Genomic DNA, 15036 nt, shown 5'->3' on the forward strand with positions numbered 1-15036 from the left:
TTCATATTCGGTGATGATGGTGATGATGATGATGATGATGATATTATTATTATTTTTTTTTTTATTATTAGATCGATGGCAGGCCGAGGCTCGAGCAACTGGGCGATTTGTGACAAACAATCATCCAGGACACGAGTGAATGTGAGGGAACCAGGGATGTGTATAAGCTCTCAGCAGGGAGTAAAGAGAGGGCAGCTCACACAGTGGCTCCCCCGAGTCTAATGTCAGTGATCTACTCTGTTGTGGTGGCGGCTCTACTCTGACATCTCAATCTCAGCTCAGACAGCTCCAAGAAGGCCTTGAGGGCAGGAGCACAAGGAGGTCTCCTAAGTGTTCACACTCTGGATTACCATAAGCGTCCGGAGATCAGAAGCAGACGGCGGAGATGCGTAGCCATTCGCACCATGTATTTTCATAAGACTACAATGCGTATAAATTGAACATGTATATTTTATCATAAACAGGTTTGCCAAATGTTGATAAAATGTAAAAACTCACATAACACCACAAAGTGTTTATATTTAGCTAGCATGTTGTTTCATAATCACACCAACAGATACTTAATACATTAAATACAGAAGGTATAAGGATTGAGTCTTTAGTCATGTTTTCTCCATGTTCACATGAATGAGAAAAAAAAAAGCCATGAATTATTAATGCTTTAGGACTCAGGGCCTGTATTTATAACGATTCTAAGAATGATCCTAGAGAGCTCCTAATTCAGCTTTAAAACACCTTAATAGTAATCTTACGTAGCTTTAGAAAATACAAACGTTGTTTATCTGAGAGAGGAGGCGGGGCTGACCACGTTGCTGTGTATGACACAATCTTTTGAAGACTGTGATTGGTTGTCCAAAAAATATATAAACCTATTATAAGCCTTCACTTTGTCGCTATGTTGAGATATTTGAGACTATTACGTTTAGGGATTGCATTCGTGACCGATCTTATTAGAGATGCTCTAACATCTGTGTTACAAATGTAATGTAAATGTAAACATCTCCGACACAGCACGGAAATGTCAGAGCGCCAAATGATATCATTTCTGCCGCTATGGCATTACAGCTCTGTTTCGGAGATGTTAGCGTATCTCTATACGCTATATATATATATATATGTAATTTCTGTGCTGCGTCTGAAATGTTATCTCTAATATGACTGGTCACAAAAATAATCCCTATACACGATTATTAACTCGCTATCATTATTAAATATTATATACAATACATTTCTTCTCTCTTCACCTTTTGGCCGTTTTCTTCTCTGCTAAAGAAACTCTTAAGCCTCTTAAAAGTCATCCTCACTACTCCTAAGACTTAAGAGCCATTTTAAGCGTAAGATGCTTTATGAATAACTTTTATCTTTACTAGGATCTTCTCTTTAATTTTAAAAGGAAACAACCAAATTTTTAAGAATTTTCTTAAAAATGTCTCTAGGAGAAACTCTTTGCATTAAGAATTTACGAATACGCACCCTGGTTGTCATTTTGTGGTCTGTCATTTCATTTTGCTTTGCATCATTTGGTACACACTTGAACCTCCTGAACATTTTCAATGCTCCTGAATCCTCTGCATTGTTGGAAGGAATGCAGAAAAGACTGGGGTCAAGACTGTATTCTCGAAGCGTACAGTTAAATAGCAGTTCCTCATGAATTCATCCTTACTTTTTTTTTTCTGGCCAAATCACTTTCTCCTAACATGAATGGACTGAAGTGAAGAAGGGGTTTAATCTATGCTTCTGAAAACGGTTGATATACTTGTTGAAGAGCCTCACAGCAGTTGATAAAATGTCCTAATCACCAAAAAAAAAAAATGGCTTCAGATAAAAACTGGCAACACTGGAATTCACGAGGAGACACAGTCATTGGTGATGCAGATGTACAGTATTATGGCCACACACACACCTTCTATTCAGATCACCCATTCAGATCCGCATTTATTGCTGTGCTCTTGCTGTCGTGATGATGAACTATAGCCATAAATGCTGCATGTTTAGTATTTCATGGTATCAGATTTGAAATTTTTGCAGGAAAAAAAAAAAAGACATTCAGTATCTTTAACCCTTATATTTAAGTGTTCATACGTTCAGATTTCATCCAGTTCAGTCAGGCCAATTGTTATGAAAGCAATCGCTGCCATCATAAGACACCTACATAACACACAGATGTAGTATTTGTCCTTAAAAGGTCAGGAACGAAATTCTGGGGGAAAAAAAAAAAGAAAAAAAAAAAAAGCAGACAACCTCGCTTTAGATAAATTGAACATTTTATTTGTGAAAAACTACAAGCCAAAAATGCATAAATAGACATTTCTATTTGAAGCAAAGAAAATGATAATGGTAGCCTCTAAAGAGCAAAGTCGTGCACATGCTGAAAACTGTAGTATTTGAACAGTGTGGTAAGCTATAGACAAGGAGCAATGTTCAATTAAAACAAAAACAAAAACATTTACACAAGGAAAATGAACACAACCCATCACACAAAATTACCAAGCAAACTCAGCGAGTAGCAAGAAACGCAAAGCAATGACAAATTGGAAATAAAACGGTTTGATTAATACACTAACAGACCCTACGCTATTACGAAACAAACTGTTAAAGCGCTTCACAACAACATCGGATTAGGATCAAAATGAAGCATCTGAGTGTACTGTACATCGATATTGAAATTTCACACAGTTAATGCGACTGTATATCACAAGTCAAGAAGCATTCTAATAAGTGGGTTTCTGACAAAGGAAGCTAAAAAAACAAACAAACAACAAAAAAAAAAAAACGTAACCATCTTTACACAGTAAATTAAGGTTACTGGTCGTACACAAGAACAGAACTGCTTGCGCGTTTTATGAAAAAATAAAAAAAATGTCAAACAAAATAAGAAAAATGTTCAGCTCCATTGCCGTTTGTAGCCTATAACGTTGACATTTGCACCATTTTTAAAGATACACATACAAGCATTGTTTAAATTGTTTTTTTTTTTTTTGTTTTTTTTTTGTTTGTTTAAAAATTCCAATAAATTAAGATACAATTCATTTTTCTCTTTACAATTTTACAAAAAGTTAGCTAACTGCTCATGATAGTGGGTAAGGCAAGTGAGAAGATGGCTATATTCATAAGAAATGTAAAAGTAGGCTATACAGTGCTCAGAAAGTTCCAACAACTGCAAGTGGGGTGAAAGTGTGGGGAGCATTTGGAACGTAAAGATCCCCATTTTTTCTTTTTTTTTTTTTTTCTTTTTTTTTCTTTTTCTGCTATTTACCCAATGTAATTTTCTTCATGTCGTGTTTACATTGCATATTCTCTCTCTTAAAAAAAAATAAAAATAAAATAAATAAATAAATGAAAAAGGTCTCAAATGAAAGTCATACCGTTTCAGTACAACTGCCGTGTGTGTGTGTGTGTGTGTGGTTGAGGGTTAGATTAAAGCGCATTAAAGACTGGGGGTGATGAAGTGTGGTGTGGACGATAACGGTTATAACTCCATGCTTTCAGAAGCCCGACAATCACTGGTTAATATCACAAATACGCAAAGACATGGTTACTGTCTCACAAACTGACCCGGTAAAGCCTTCATTTTGTACAGAACACTAGAGGACTACGAACTACTGCGGTCAGAACAGAACACGATCCCAAAGCCACTGGTAAAGAAAGAAAACCAAGCGCAACACTTCAAATTCATCTCATCACTGCAGGAGCAAAACCAAGTCTTCGATTCGGTTACGAGTGATACACAAGTGATACTTTCACACAGCTGTTCACACTTCCGATCCTAAACATGAACTAGAACATTAGTATTAAGAGTCGTTTGATGATCCGGGGTGAAAATATTGCAATACTTTTGTACCCTCTAACTGCCCGTGTCTTTCCAGAATCCACACGGTAATGTATAACATCTAAAGCTGATGTGTTCTTTTACAGGCTGGATTCCCAAGCGACGGATGAACTTTCACAGTATTTTGTGGACAAGAATTAGACGGTGAGAATTAGACATGGATTATATTAGACTTTATTTAAAATGTATTATTATATATATCACACATATGATCATTACATATCGAATTGTTATTTGTCTATCGTGTCAATATCAAATTCCTTTGGTCCTTCAATAAATAAAACTCATATCATATACACATACTTTATACAGGTTTAATACAGTTCAAAAGGAAGTTAGGTGGATTTTTTATTTATTTATTTATTTTTTTTATAAAGGGATAGACAGTTAATATTACTAGTATTACTACTTTTATTTTGGCCGTTACGTGGGAGGTGTGAGATTTTGTCTGAAACACTGCTGAATATTCTGGATAAGTAAGAAAACAAAAAACAAAACAAAAAACAACAACAATGTGTCCTCTGTTTTCCTTCGGTGACATCATGTGGTACAACACAATCTGCAAATCATCTGAGTCCCAAGTTACAGTCTCTACATCTTCATTTTGTCTTCCTTTTTTTTCAGTCCTTCAAGAAAAATGTCTGACTGTGATTCAAGTATGCTGGAACGCATTGTGTAAGAAAGTTATAAAGTGGGACGGTATGTCATAACTTACAACCAGACTAGTTCGGCTAGGTCCGAGATTAAAACGTTTAGTGTTTGTTCTACGTGCCATAAATAAGCAATAAGTTACAAATACCTCTGCTGAACAATGCAATAAACTCAAAGAGCAACAATTTCCAGATCCAACTCTTTGACATAAGAATAAACTGTAAGCTAGCATAGGATTTCCAATCCAGATATTTTAGCTAGATGCCTTAATATGTAGTTGATTAAGAGCCAACCACTGTGTGGGTAAAATGAGAGGTTCTATTCACAGATGTCAAAAGGTCAAATGTGGGCATCACAGGGACCAGGGGTACGTGAAAGTCTGGACTGTGGAAAAGAAATGTCTGGGAATATGAGGGCTGAAAACACCACCATGAACAGCTGAGAGCCTTCCCCTAGCAATCGCTGCAAAAGAATAATATAAGAACAACCAGAATAGCTGAGTTGGAGTAGAGAAGAAGAGGAAGAAGAAGAGGAAGAAGAGGAAGAAGAAGAAGAAGAAGAAGAAGAAGAAGAAGGAGGAGAAGGAGGAGGAGGAGGAAATAGGCTTTAAGCTTAAGAACCTTGATGTGTGAAAGACCGTCTGAGCAAGAAGAAAAAAAAAAAACAAAACAAGGAATTCACAGTGTAGCTAGCACCAATGTGGGAGAGATTCTCAGGGGGCTCCAGGAAAACAATTCAAACTCATTAAAAACTCATTAAAATTGTAAAATGGAACCATCAGCCATGCTACTTAGCAAAGCTCTAACGGGGGGAAAAAAAAAATCTCTAAAAGTATTAAAATACAACAGATAATAAATAAGTGTCATAGCCATTCAGGAAATTGTTAAAGTGTAGGTGGTTATTGTGCACAGCAGACATTTTTTAATACAAAAAAAAAAAATAATAATAATAATAATAAAAAAAAAGTTGATTCAGCCAGATGTTCACTTACAAGTATAAAACAATACATACAAGCATGGGGATGCCATCTCGCTGGCCCTGCTGTCACTCCAGTGCTACCAAGGTGTGATTCTGAGAATAATCCTCTGCTATAGGTCCAGAGAGACAAGATTATCTCCAGTCAGGAAATGTATGTGAACGCGTCGACGTTTGTGTGAATGTGGGGACGTGACAAACATTCGTCCCTCTTTTGGTAATCGAAAGCAGATGGGAGGAATGAGAGCAGGGCATAGGAGAACTGCACAACAGCCAGCATCTCCACAGAGTCCAAGAGCAATGGTTTGAAGGCTCAGAATGACTCATCGTGGCCGAGCGAGAGGTCTCGTTTAGGAGTGGAGGCACGTGACGAGCTCTTGTCCATGCTCTCGGAGCCCGAGCTCGGGTGCTGCTGCTCGGAGGCGGCACTGGACGTCACTGTCGAGGAGGACGTGGAGGATGAACGAATCTTCTCTTTAAAGTCCGTTATGATTACTGTCACGTTCCCCACTGTGATGGCCAGCTGCTGCGCCGTGCTCCGGTCCACATTCTTCAATTTGGGTCTGCTGACCAAAAGAAAAGACACAGATGTTATTCCCAAGCAGTGGACGTGCAAAGATCTTTTTCTTTCAATAGGGAACAAAAGTGTACAAAGGAAAATATAGCATGTTTAATTAGTGATGTGTCCATTAAGCATAAACAGGTTTCTCTAGACTAATAGATTTATTATTGAGTTTGCTGCGTTACCCTTCCCTGTGAGCTCACTCGACCCCTCTGCAGTATCATTCAGTGCCTCCACATGCTGCCAGAAAGCCGGCTGTGCTTCAGAGATGCAAGCATGTTGAAATGCTGAGCAGATTTTTTTCTTGTAACTCCTTTTCACTACCACATTTTGTCTTTCTTTTTTTTTTTTAACACAATAAATGTGACCAACAGTGTAAAGTGTAATAGTGTATACTAAATCCGAGCTCCCTAGCCACTGTGATGGATTATGAAAAAGTTGGCCTTGCTTGCATGTCTGCTGCAGACACTTGGATTGCCTCACTGGGGCTTTTACTAGATAAAGAGCTGCGTTTAGACAAAATGCTGCAATTTTGCTGTGTGCATTCAAACCGTTGATGATCCCTCTGTGACAGAGCAGATCAAACCTCATTCCTAGGCATGGGAAAAGTCTTCCTACAACAATGGCTAGATGGAGTAAAGTCCCAGTATGTAGTGACCACTGCAGTACATCAGAGACTCAACTGGCGGGTTCACAATGGTCTTTGTAGCAAGAGCACAGTACCTTCATCCTCCTCACCCCAAGAGTCCGATGTAGGGTCTTACCCAAGTAAATTCATTCATTGGCTGCCTTTACTAATTTACGTTGAGTATTTTGGTAAGCTGGTGGTAGCATGACATCAAATGATTATAAATAAAGCCTCATACATCTTGTAGCTCTCTATTTTCCTTACATAAAATAATCATTGTGCGTGAAGGATTAACGGTGATTGTGTGCGAGACATCGCCGATATCCGATTACAACGTCCTTATCGGCCAGGCCTAGACAGATCAGTGGGAAAACAGCCAGCAGAGAGTGTGTGGGAGTGAAACCTTGCACTGCTCATTTGAGCACAGCCCACGACTAAACACACTCATTCAGAGGCAAAGGAGGAGAAAGAACAGGGTAGAGCGAGGGGGGGGCTGCATTTGTGAATCAGAGCAGCTCTTACATTGAGATGCACTGTGGCTGTCTGCCAGCTTTGTTCAGTGACAGAATGACTAACAGCAGCTATTCAAGCTGAAGGAAAGCATCTCAAACTGAAGTTATTAATATACTAGCATCTCACTCTCTCTCTCTCTTTTTTTTTTTTTTTTTTTTTAAAATGGGATGGCATTAAACATTCTAATAAGACAGGAGACAAGAAGTTATTGCTCCCTTAAAACAAGTAAAAAATAAAACAAACACAGAAGAAAAAAAAGAGACAGAAACTGAAGCACCTTGAGATGTGAGAGTTTTTAGTCTTGGTGGTTGATTTCCCAGACTGTATACTGTTTCTTTCACTTGGTGGGCTTTGATGGTTGTCCATCTTGGGCCTGCAAGGAGATATCAAGAAGCGGTTATTTTTAATGTGTTAGAAAAAGATTGATGGTAATGTGCTTTGCAGTAAAATGCAGACAAGGTGCTATACCTGGTCTTTTTGCTGCTGGGTTTCTTTGGGAGGGCAATCGTGATTTCTTTCTCTCTGTCCTTCTTCTCTTTCTCAGCATGGTCATTCTCAATCTTGTCCTTGGCTGGGTGCTCAATATCAGGCAAGGTTTGCTCCGGTCGCTCGCCGTCGGCCCTCTCTTTCTCAGGTCTCTCTGGCTTCTCCTTCTTTTCTTTCTTTGCAGGGGGAGGGGTGGCATACTGCTGTGCCACCTGCTGAGCCACCAGCTGGGAGTTTATCCTGGGCTTCCTGTGGGGCCATTCAGAGTTCACAGAGTGTGGATTAAACGGGGAACATGCGTGAACATATCAAAACCACCCATAACATGGCTAAATGTAGTTCTACATCAACACCTAACAGCTTACAAACTACCTGGGTTTTTACTGGGCAACATGCATGTCTCAGCCTTTGGACTGGGGAAGGTTTAAGGTTTAAGATGCTAAAGAAGGATTAAAGTATAGACATGATGAAATTAAACACAGTCCTAGATATCTTGAAAGATAAAAATATAAACTCGAAATCATTTGGAAATGCATGTCAGTAATTATAGCCCAAACACAACCAACCCTGGATGGGAAAACAGCTGACTGTACCATACAGTAAAACACTCAAGATACACACTCATAGAGCATTTCATTAATAGACACAATATGAATATATGTTGTCACAATATGCTGACTTTATTGCTTGCAGATTTTCACCCTAAAGGTGTTCTTTATACAACAACTACAGATCTGGTGGCTGAGAAGACCAGTGATGAAGCCTTTGTTATGTTTATGAATCCAGTTCGAGAGGACTTTTAGTGCGGGACATGGTGTTTTATCATGCTGGAAGTAGATGATAGTTGTTGTCAGGAAGGGAGGTACATGTTCAGCAACGACAGACAAATAAGCTGTAGTGATATAGCGAAGACTGACTGGTTTTAACGGCCTAAAGTCTGCCAAAAAACATTCACCATAGACTTACAACACCTCCAACAGCCACGAACTGTTGACACAGAGCAGGTTGGGTCCATAGATTGATGCTAGAGAGATACTGTATTCTTTGTCAGTCTGGACCTCTCTCATCAACAAATCACTTCTGTCCAGAGAACTGTTTTTTTTTTTTTTTTAATCGCACCATTTAGAAAACAAACCAAATCAAACCGGTCATAAAGCAAAACTCAAAAATAAGTTCATAAGTAAACATTTTCGCCCATTCTAATGGTTGCTGTGAACATTATCTGTCTGAATCTGCATCAACATAGCTGCAAGATTATGCATTGCACTCCTGCCACATGAATCTGTACACATGAAAGTGCACATAAGTGCCTTAATAAACTGAGGACCGGTCATTGCGGTCATTATGACATCCAAGTCTTAATCTATAAACTATATTATGGCCCACATTTGGTTAAACGTGTTAAACAACCTTTCAAAACACCTTCCCTGAATGTAAGTAGTATAAATTCTGATTTCCATTTTGTATGTGCTACTGGGTTAAACACAACCACAGAGTGAGTTGTTCTTCAGAGAGCTGCAAACACTTCACAAAATCATGGCATTGTGTTCTTTATAATCACAATCAACAACTAAGAGAAAGATGGAGAGGAGTTTATGTGAAATTGATAAAATCACTTGGAGCACATAAACGATGGAAAGACTGGGTCACGTGTTGGCAAAAATGGTTGTGGATTAAATCATTGCATGAAAAGAAAGCTTGACAAACTGATGAAAGACAAGCATGAGACAGACCACGAATGTGGCACAATAAATTGGTCTGTTGTGTTACAGATGAATCTCAACCAATGTGGCGGAAAGAGACTACGACTGGTAACGGACACAGAAAGGCAGCTAAACAGGTTAATACAAAATTATTTCATCCTATGGACATCCATGCTCTGAGATCTACAGAAAGATTCATTTTCTGTGCCTATGCAGGCTCGCTGTTATTATGGGCCGTGCTGTGCTGTGTTCCAGCTGTGTGCCTGTTACAAGCCTAATCCCATTACTCCACTCTCTTAACAAATGAGTGTGAGGATCACAGGTGTGGGACAATGACAGGCACTAATCTAATTATGGCTTGGGGGTTTGGCCTCATTCAGAAATAAGAGGACTGCATAGACCTTCGCAATCTGTCCTGCTGGTACGTGGGGCCAAGCGCCACCACAGGTGGACCGATCTGATTACAACCACTCCTTGTTTTACAATGACATGGTGAAAGCCTTTTGGCTATTCCTTTTTTTGTGCAAATACGCCTCTCCCGCCAATAAAAAAACCAACAAAGAGTCAGCAGCAGTGTGCTGCAAGCTTCCTCTCGTCCCTCTTCTTGGGGCATGGTTGAGTTAATTAAAAGCCGAGGGGCTGTGGTTGAGATCTGAGGCAGAACTGAACACAGCCCAGGCCAGCTCATGCTCCTTGACTATAATGGCAGACATCTGGCAGCAGCTGGGGGTAACAAAGGAACAAGACTGAAGATGGGCGGAAATGGGGGAAGAGAGCCGGAGAGCCCACTAGCACCGTTAACGCTGTCTAAACATTTTGACATGGCAACCTGCCTTCATTATCTTCCATCTGCTAACTTGTTGAAGGCCATCTTTTAAATCATTTAAGCAGTTCACAGTTCAGAGTGAGAAACAAGTTGGGTCTTGTTCACTTATAAAAGCAGGGCTGCAAATATCAGCTTATTTGGTTATACAAATATTCTGTAAACTATAGAACTTAATAATCGAAGAAAAAAAATAGATCATTTTAATGGTTTAATTAAAGAAAGGCATTAAATGACATCATACCATTACATCTAATTACACCCCATTACATCTAATTAACAACAAATGTGTTAGCAGACTGTACAGTTTCTGCAAGTCTTATCCTTCCTTAATCGGTCTACTAACGTTAACACCCCATTTGCAAATGATTTGAAATAGCTGCTGCAGTAGGGCTTAGGCGGAAGTAACAACGTGCTAAACTTCTCAGTCTCGTTAAACAGCGCACAGTTTCCGAGTGCGAGCTGGCACACACACATACACACACTTGTAAATAACTTCAGCCAAAACACGAACAGGATCAAACATGACTAAAACACAGCTCAAAACTACAAAGCATTGCTCACCGTGGCTTGTTTCCTGGCATGACACCACGTTACTTAGGTACAACACACTGCTTGGCAAGGAGTGCATTGTCTAAAGACATGTCTATAATCTATAATAATAATATAAAAAATATTATACCTCAGACAAACACATAGTCGATGAGGATTTCCCCTGAGCAGACTGTACTTTTAAGAATATGATTGTTGCTGTGTCTGCACATTTCTGTGTTATACACTGACAATTGTTTTACTAAAAAAGTGCAAGACTTGTTTTGAAGAGAAATATAGCTTTTGTTAAAATAAATCTGGCATTTATGCATAACAGTGCTACTAAAGACCAAACGTACTTACACAAATAATAAAATAAATGTGTGTGCTTGTAAAATCAGGTACTCAGAGTAGAACTTTCCTTGCTGACATTATAATGATATTTTTTATTGATCGGCTCATCAATTGCGGATGGACAACACCGCAGACTAACCAGCTGCCCTGTGGAGTAAATCATCTCCCTGAAGTGTCTGAGCATCCCAAAGATGTCTCTTTTTGCCCCGTGACAGAGAGGTTGCAGGTTTCTGTCCCACAGGGACTAGCCAATCACAAGACAATCAATCTCCTCATAATAGGGAATCATGTTAAAGGGACCAACACAACATCATAATCAATACCCATCTCTGAGCAATCCAGATGAATCTGAGCTATGGGAATTACAGAACTGCTGGGAAAAATGCCAACCACAAAAAAGAAGGGGGGTAATAGTGCAGGAACATCTGTAACAGGAATGTCGGTATTCCCTTTAAAAATCATGCATCCAAGAACATTGAGAATTAATTTTAATTGTTTTACCGATATAATAATTCCCTAAATTAAATGCAATTAATTTCATTCATGGGAATTCTCAAAGGTGAAGCTAAACAAATTTTCAGCAATTAGTTACATACTTAATGAAAAAAGCAGTGCTTTTAAACAACTACAATATAAAAGTAAAAATAAATAGACAAAAAGGTTAAGTGGTAAGAGGTATAATTCAGTCTAACCACTATAGGAGAGCCTAGAGGTATTTGCTCTGAATCAGCTGAGGGATTTGTCAGAAGCATGCGCTGAGGCCTTGCTAAATGCCTGCTCGGCTGAGTCTACCTCTAATGAGCATCCGTAACCGCTTCCCACCTGAGGTTAGGCCGGGAGCAGTGCTGGAGGTGGACATGGCCATGATTGATTTGCTCAAACCCTCCCTCTCGCTCAGGTTCTGCTGCCAAGCGGTGAGATTTGTATCATGCGTAGATCAGAGGAGCAGAAATAGGCCAGGCGGTTAAGCCGTGATTCAGTGCCAGCTGTAATTCAGCCATGAATGCTCACTGGCATGTCAGGACTACTGTTAAACCTGCCACGACAAGGCAAAAACCGCACAATGCATTATTTACCGGCCAGCACATGACCAACAGCAGAACTGCGCTCTGTTCACAAACCGAGACATCTCTCTATGGAGCTGATCGGATTACCAAATGCAAACAACTTGTGGAATTAGATCTGTGTCCAATATAACGGGTATAATGTTTCTTCATAGAATGTCATCCAGTACTGCAAACTGCACACCCCCAAAGCGGTTGTGGGTGAAACCAAAATAATTTTCGTGTGGAGATGGAAACAAACCAGCCACCACTCAGGAGCTCAGGCAAACCTCACCACCAACGTAGAAGTACGAGATCAGTGATTGCCAACCTCTTCAGACGAGACAGGCTAGTAACAGACAGCTTCCACCATGTTCTTAGACAGTGAGTGACAGTTCCCCCTCTCAACCACCCCTTCAATCCTCTGCAAAGTGGGCCAGATGCTATAAAACTACTGTCATTGACAAAGTATATGCAAAGACCAGTCTGACAGCAGCAAACAACAAGAAAGCTACACAGACCTCAAATCAGCATCACACCCATTTAAAAAGATAAAAAAATTGGTCTTTGAATTACAGTGAAGCCAGCAGTAGCACATTCCCTCACGGTATATGCCTACAACCACCTTTTAGATAAACAGTGCCTAGAACATGTTTTGTTGAGATTAATGTACACTGAGCTTAAGGTGACATTCGAGAGCCAGGTTACAGACAGCGAGAAATGAAACTTCACCTACAATGGGGTGGCGGAATAAGAGTACTTGACTGAAGAGCGGCAATAGAAAAGTCCTCAATTAAATCAGCTCTTCAAATGCAAGAGCAGTGCAGAGACACAGGATTACCAGCAGTAGCCTCTTAGACTGCAGTGGCCTGTAGTGTACTAACAGATGGTAGAGGTGTCAAAGAGACAAATAATTGTACTGACACCAGTGGCGCAGAGCTGATCTACAAGAATGTAAATACTCGTGCTCGAGTGGACAATAGTAACCCAAGCTCCATCTACTACTACTAATTCTCCCTGCAGAGTCCATGTGTTTCACATGCCATAAGGATTCCATTACTCAACCCCATGAGAAGAAATCTCTTGGATGCTCAGAGAGAGAGAGGGGGGGTGGCGGTAGAGAGAGAAAGTAATGACTGTGCATACCGTTCCCTCCACAATGCAGCCGAAGATGTTTTGGTCCTTTGCTCTGCATTTCCAAAAAAAATGTAAAATCTCTGTTAAAACTCAAGCTGAAACCTCTTCGCCATTAGAGCGTCTCACATCATGGCCATGGCAGACAATTTCATACATATGCAGAAACATTTACATGCAGTCATCAGCATAACAGTTAGCAGACAGGCCTGATCCTCTACTACAGGCATATTAAGCCCTCAGCAGAAGGGGGGGAGATGATGGCACCGCTGGTTTTCGGTGAGTGTTAAACAAGCTCTGGGATTCAGCTCCCATAAGCCATTCCACTAAACGATTAGTGGCACGGCGCCTGCTCACCAAAGCCGAGATGGAGCACGCAAACCCTCAGAGAACGCCTGGGTTCCAGACACTGGACTTTAGACATCAAACATTCACCTCCCCCATGCTTCGGATGAACTCTGATTCTTCTTCTCAAGAATTGTTGAGAGATTGCAAATACAGACTGGATGAAGAACAGACTGACAATTCATAGAGGAAAAGCAAAAAAGACAGACGAGCAGTGTTTCCCTTACGTATGTGAAACTTAAAGAGGGACTGCCTGGTACCACACTGCCCAGTGATGACCACCTAAGTACATTTCACCTTGTTCAAAAATGATTTATTATCTGATCTGTTCAAAGAAAATCTGTTCAAAAAACAACATGCCTTATTTTCCAACTAGGCAGCACTGTGTCAGTGAGAGGCGGAGGGAAAGAAAGAGAGCAGAAAGAGGTGAGGAGGAGGAGGGGGCAGAAAGACAGCAACTCAGCCTGAAACAAGCAGCAGTCGTCCCCGGGAAATGCTTAGATGTGAATTAGCCGGCGGGTTTCATTGCTAGGGTTGCAACTATATAGAATACAGTAAACAGTGCAGCACCATTCAGTTATATTCAGCACTTTATAGCACATAACAGGGGACAGTCTGCTGGAACACTGCAAGTCACGTCACTGGTAACTATTTTTCCTGGCTAGTTTGCACTTATTGAGTGCATAAGGCACTAACGCCTCCCGTTCAGACACTTCATATACTCAAACGCTGCAGTTCAAGTATGTGACCAGTAGATAAACATAATTCAAATCAATAGCAATTACCTGTTGCCAGTGATCTGTGGTGACACTTTAAATGCTCTTTAGCCTCAAACTGTTTAGAACTTAGCTGTGCTTGAATGATTAGTAAGAGGAAGCTCAGGCATGCACCACTCTCTCTCTCTCTCTCCTCTTTAATGGGAGCTAAAACACACCAAAACTACTAAGATGTAGTTAGATTTCCAGCAGTTGTTCTTACTCCTGCATATGCGCTAGGAATTGTTGCAGCAAAATGTGCATACACTTAAACTGTCACCTAGATCATTTCATGCTTGGGAGGCCTATAGGATTTCTGCAGATGGAACACCAGAAGTTTAATGAATTTCAACAAAGTTAAGATTTAACACAGAAATGCACAAACAAATGCAGGTATTTAGAGTAAGTTTCGATTGGAGCGCTATTGTCAGTTCCAGGACTCCAACTCACAAGGAACAAAAAACAAGTGAGCTCAGATTGTAGAAGTGAGACAACAGAGAGACACAAACTGACAGAGACCGAGAGATACAGATACAGATGGACTACCATTCAGAAGGTTGTGAGTTCTAATCCCAGGTCCATGAAACTGACACTGCAGGGCCCCTGAGCAAGGCACTTAACCCTCAATTGCTGTGTCTGTTTAGTGACCGAGTGTGACAGAGACATAGCATGTGACAGACACAAAAAGAAACAGGAAGACACCA

The 15036-nt window shown here is 40.2% G+C and overlaps 1 protein-coding gene across 2 annotated transcripts in view; it reads right to left on the bottom strand.

Annotated features, from left to right (window-relative positions):
• Positions 1-2246: 2246 nt before the first annotated feature.
• Positions 2247-15036, bottom strand: part of rybpb (RING1 and YY1 binding protein b) — a 29875-nt gene continuing 17085 nt past the window's right edge. The window contains exons 3-5 of one of the 2 annotated variants that reach the window (XM_060868370.1): positions 7627-7893; positions 7436-7531; positions 2247-6021 (exon numbers count right to left, since the gene is read on the bottom strand). In XM_060868370.1, the coding sequence (XP_060724353.1) occupies positions 5769-6021; positions 7436-7531; positions 7627-7893 (616 nt within the window). In that variant the 3' untranslated portion in view covers positions 2247-5768. The remainder of the gene's footprint in view (positions 6022-7435; positions 7532-7626; positions 7894-15036) is intronic. The other variant, XM_060868371.1, reaches the window with a different exon arrangement.

The sequence above is a fragment of the Tachysurus vachellii genome, chromosome 4 (genome assembly GCF_030014155.1).
Source record: "Tachysurus vachellii isolate PV-2020 chromosome 4, HZAU_Pvac_v1, whole genome shotgun sequence".
Taxonomy (NCBI): Eukaryota; Metazoa; Chordata; class Actinopteri; order Siluriformes; family Bagridae; genus Tachysurus; species Tachysurus vachellii.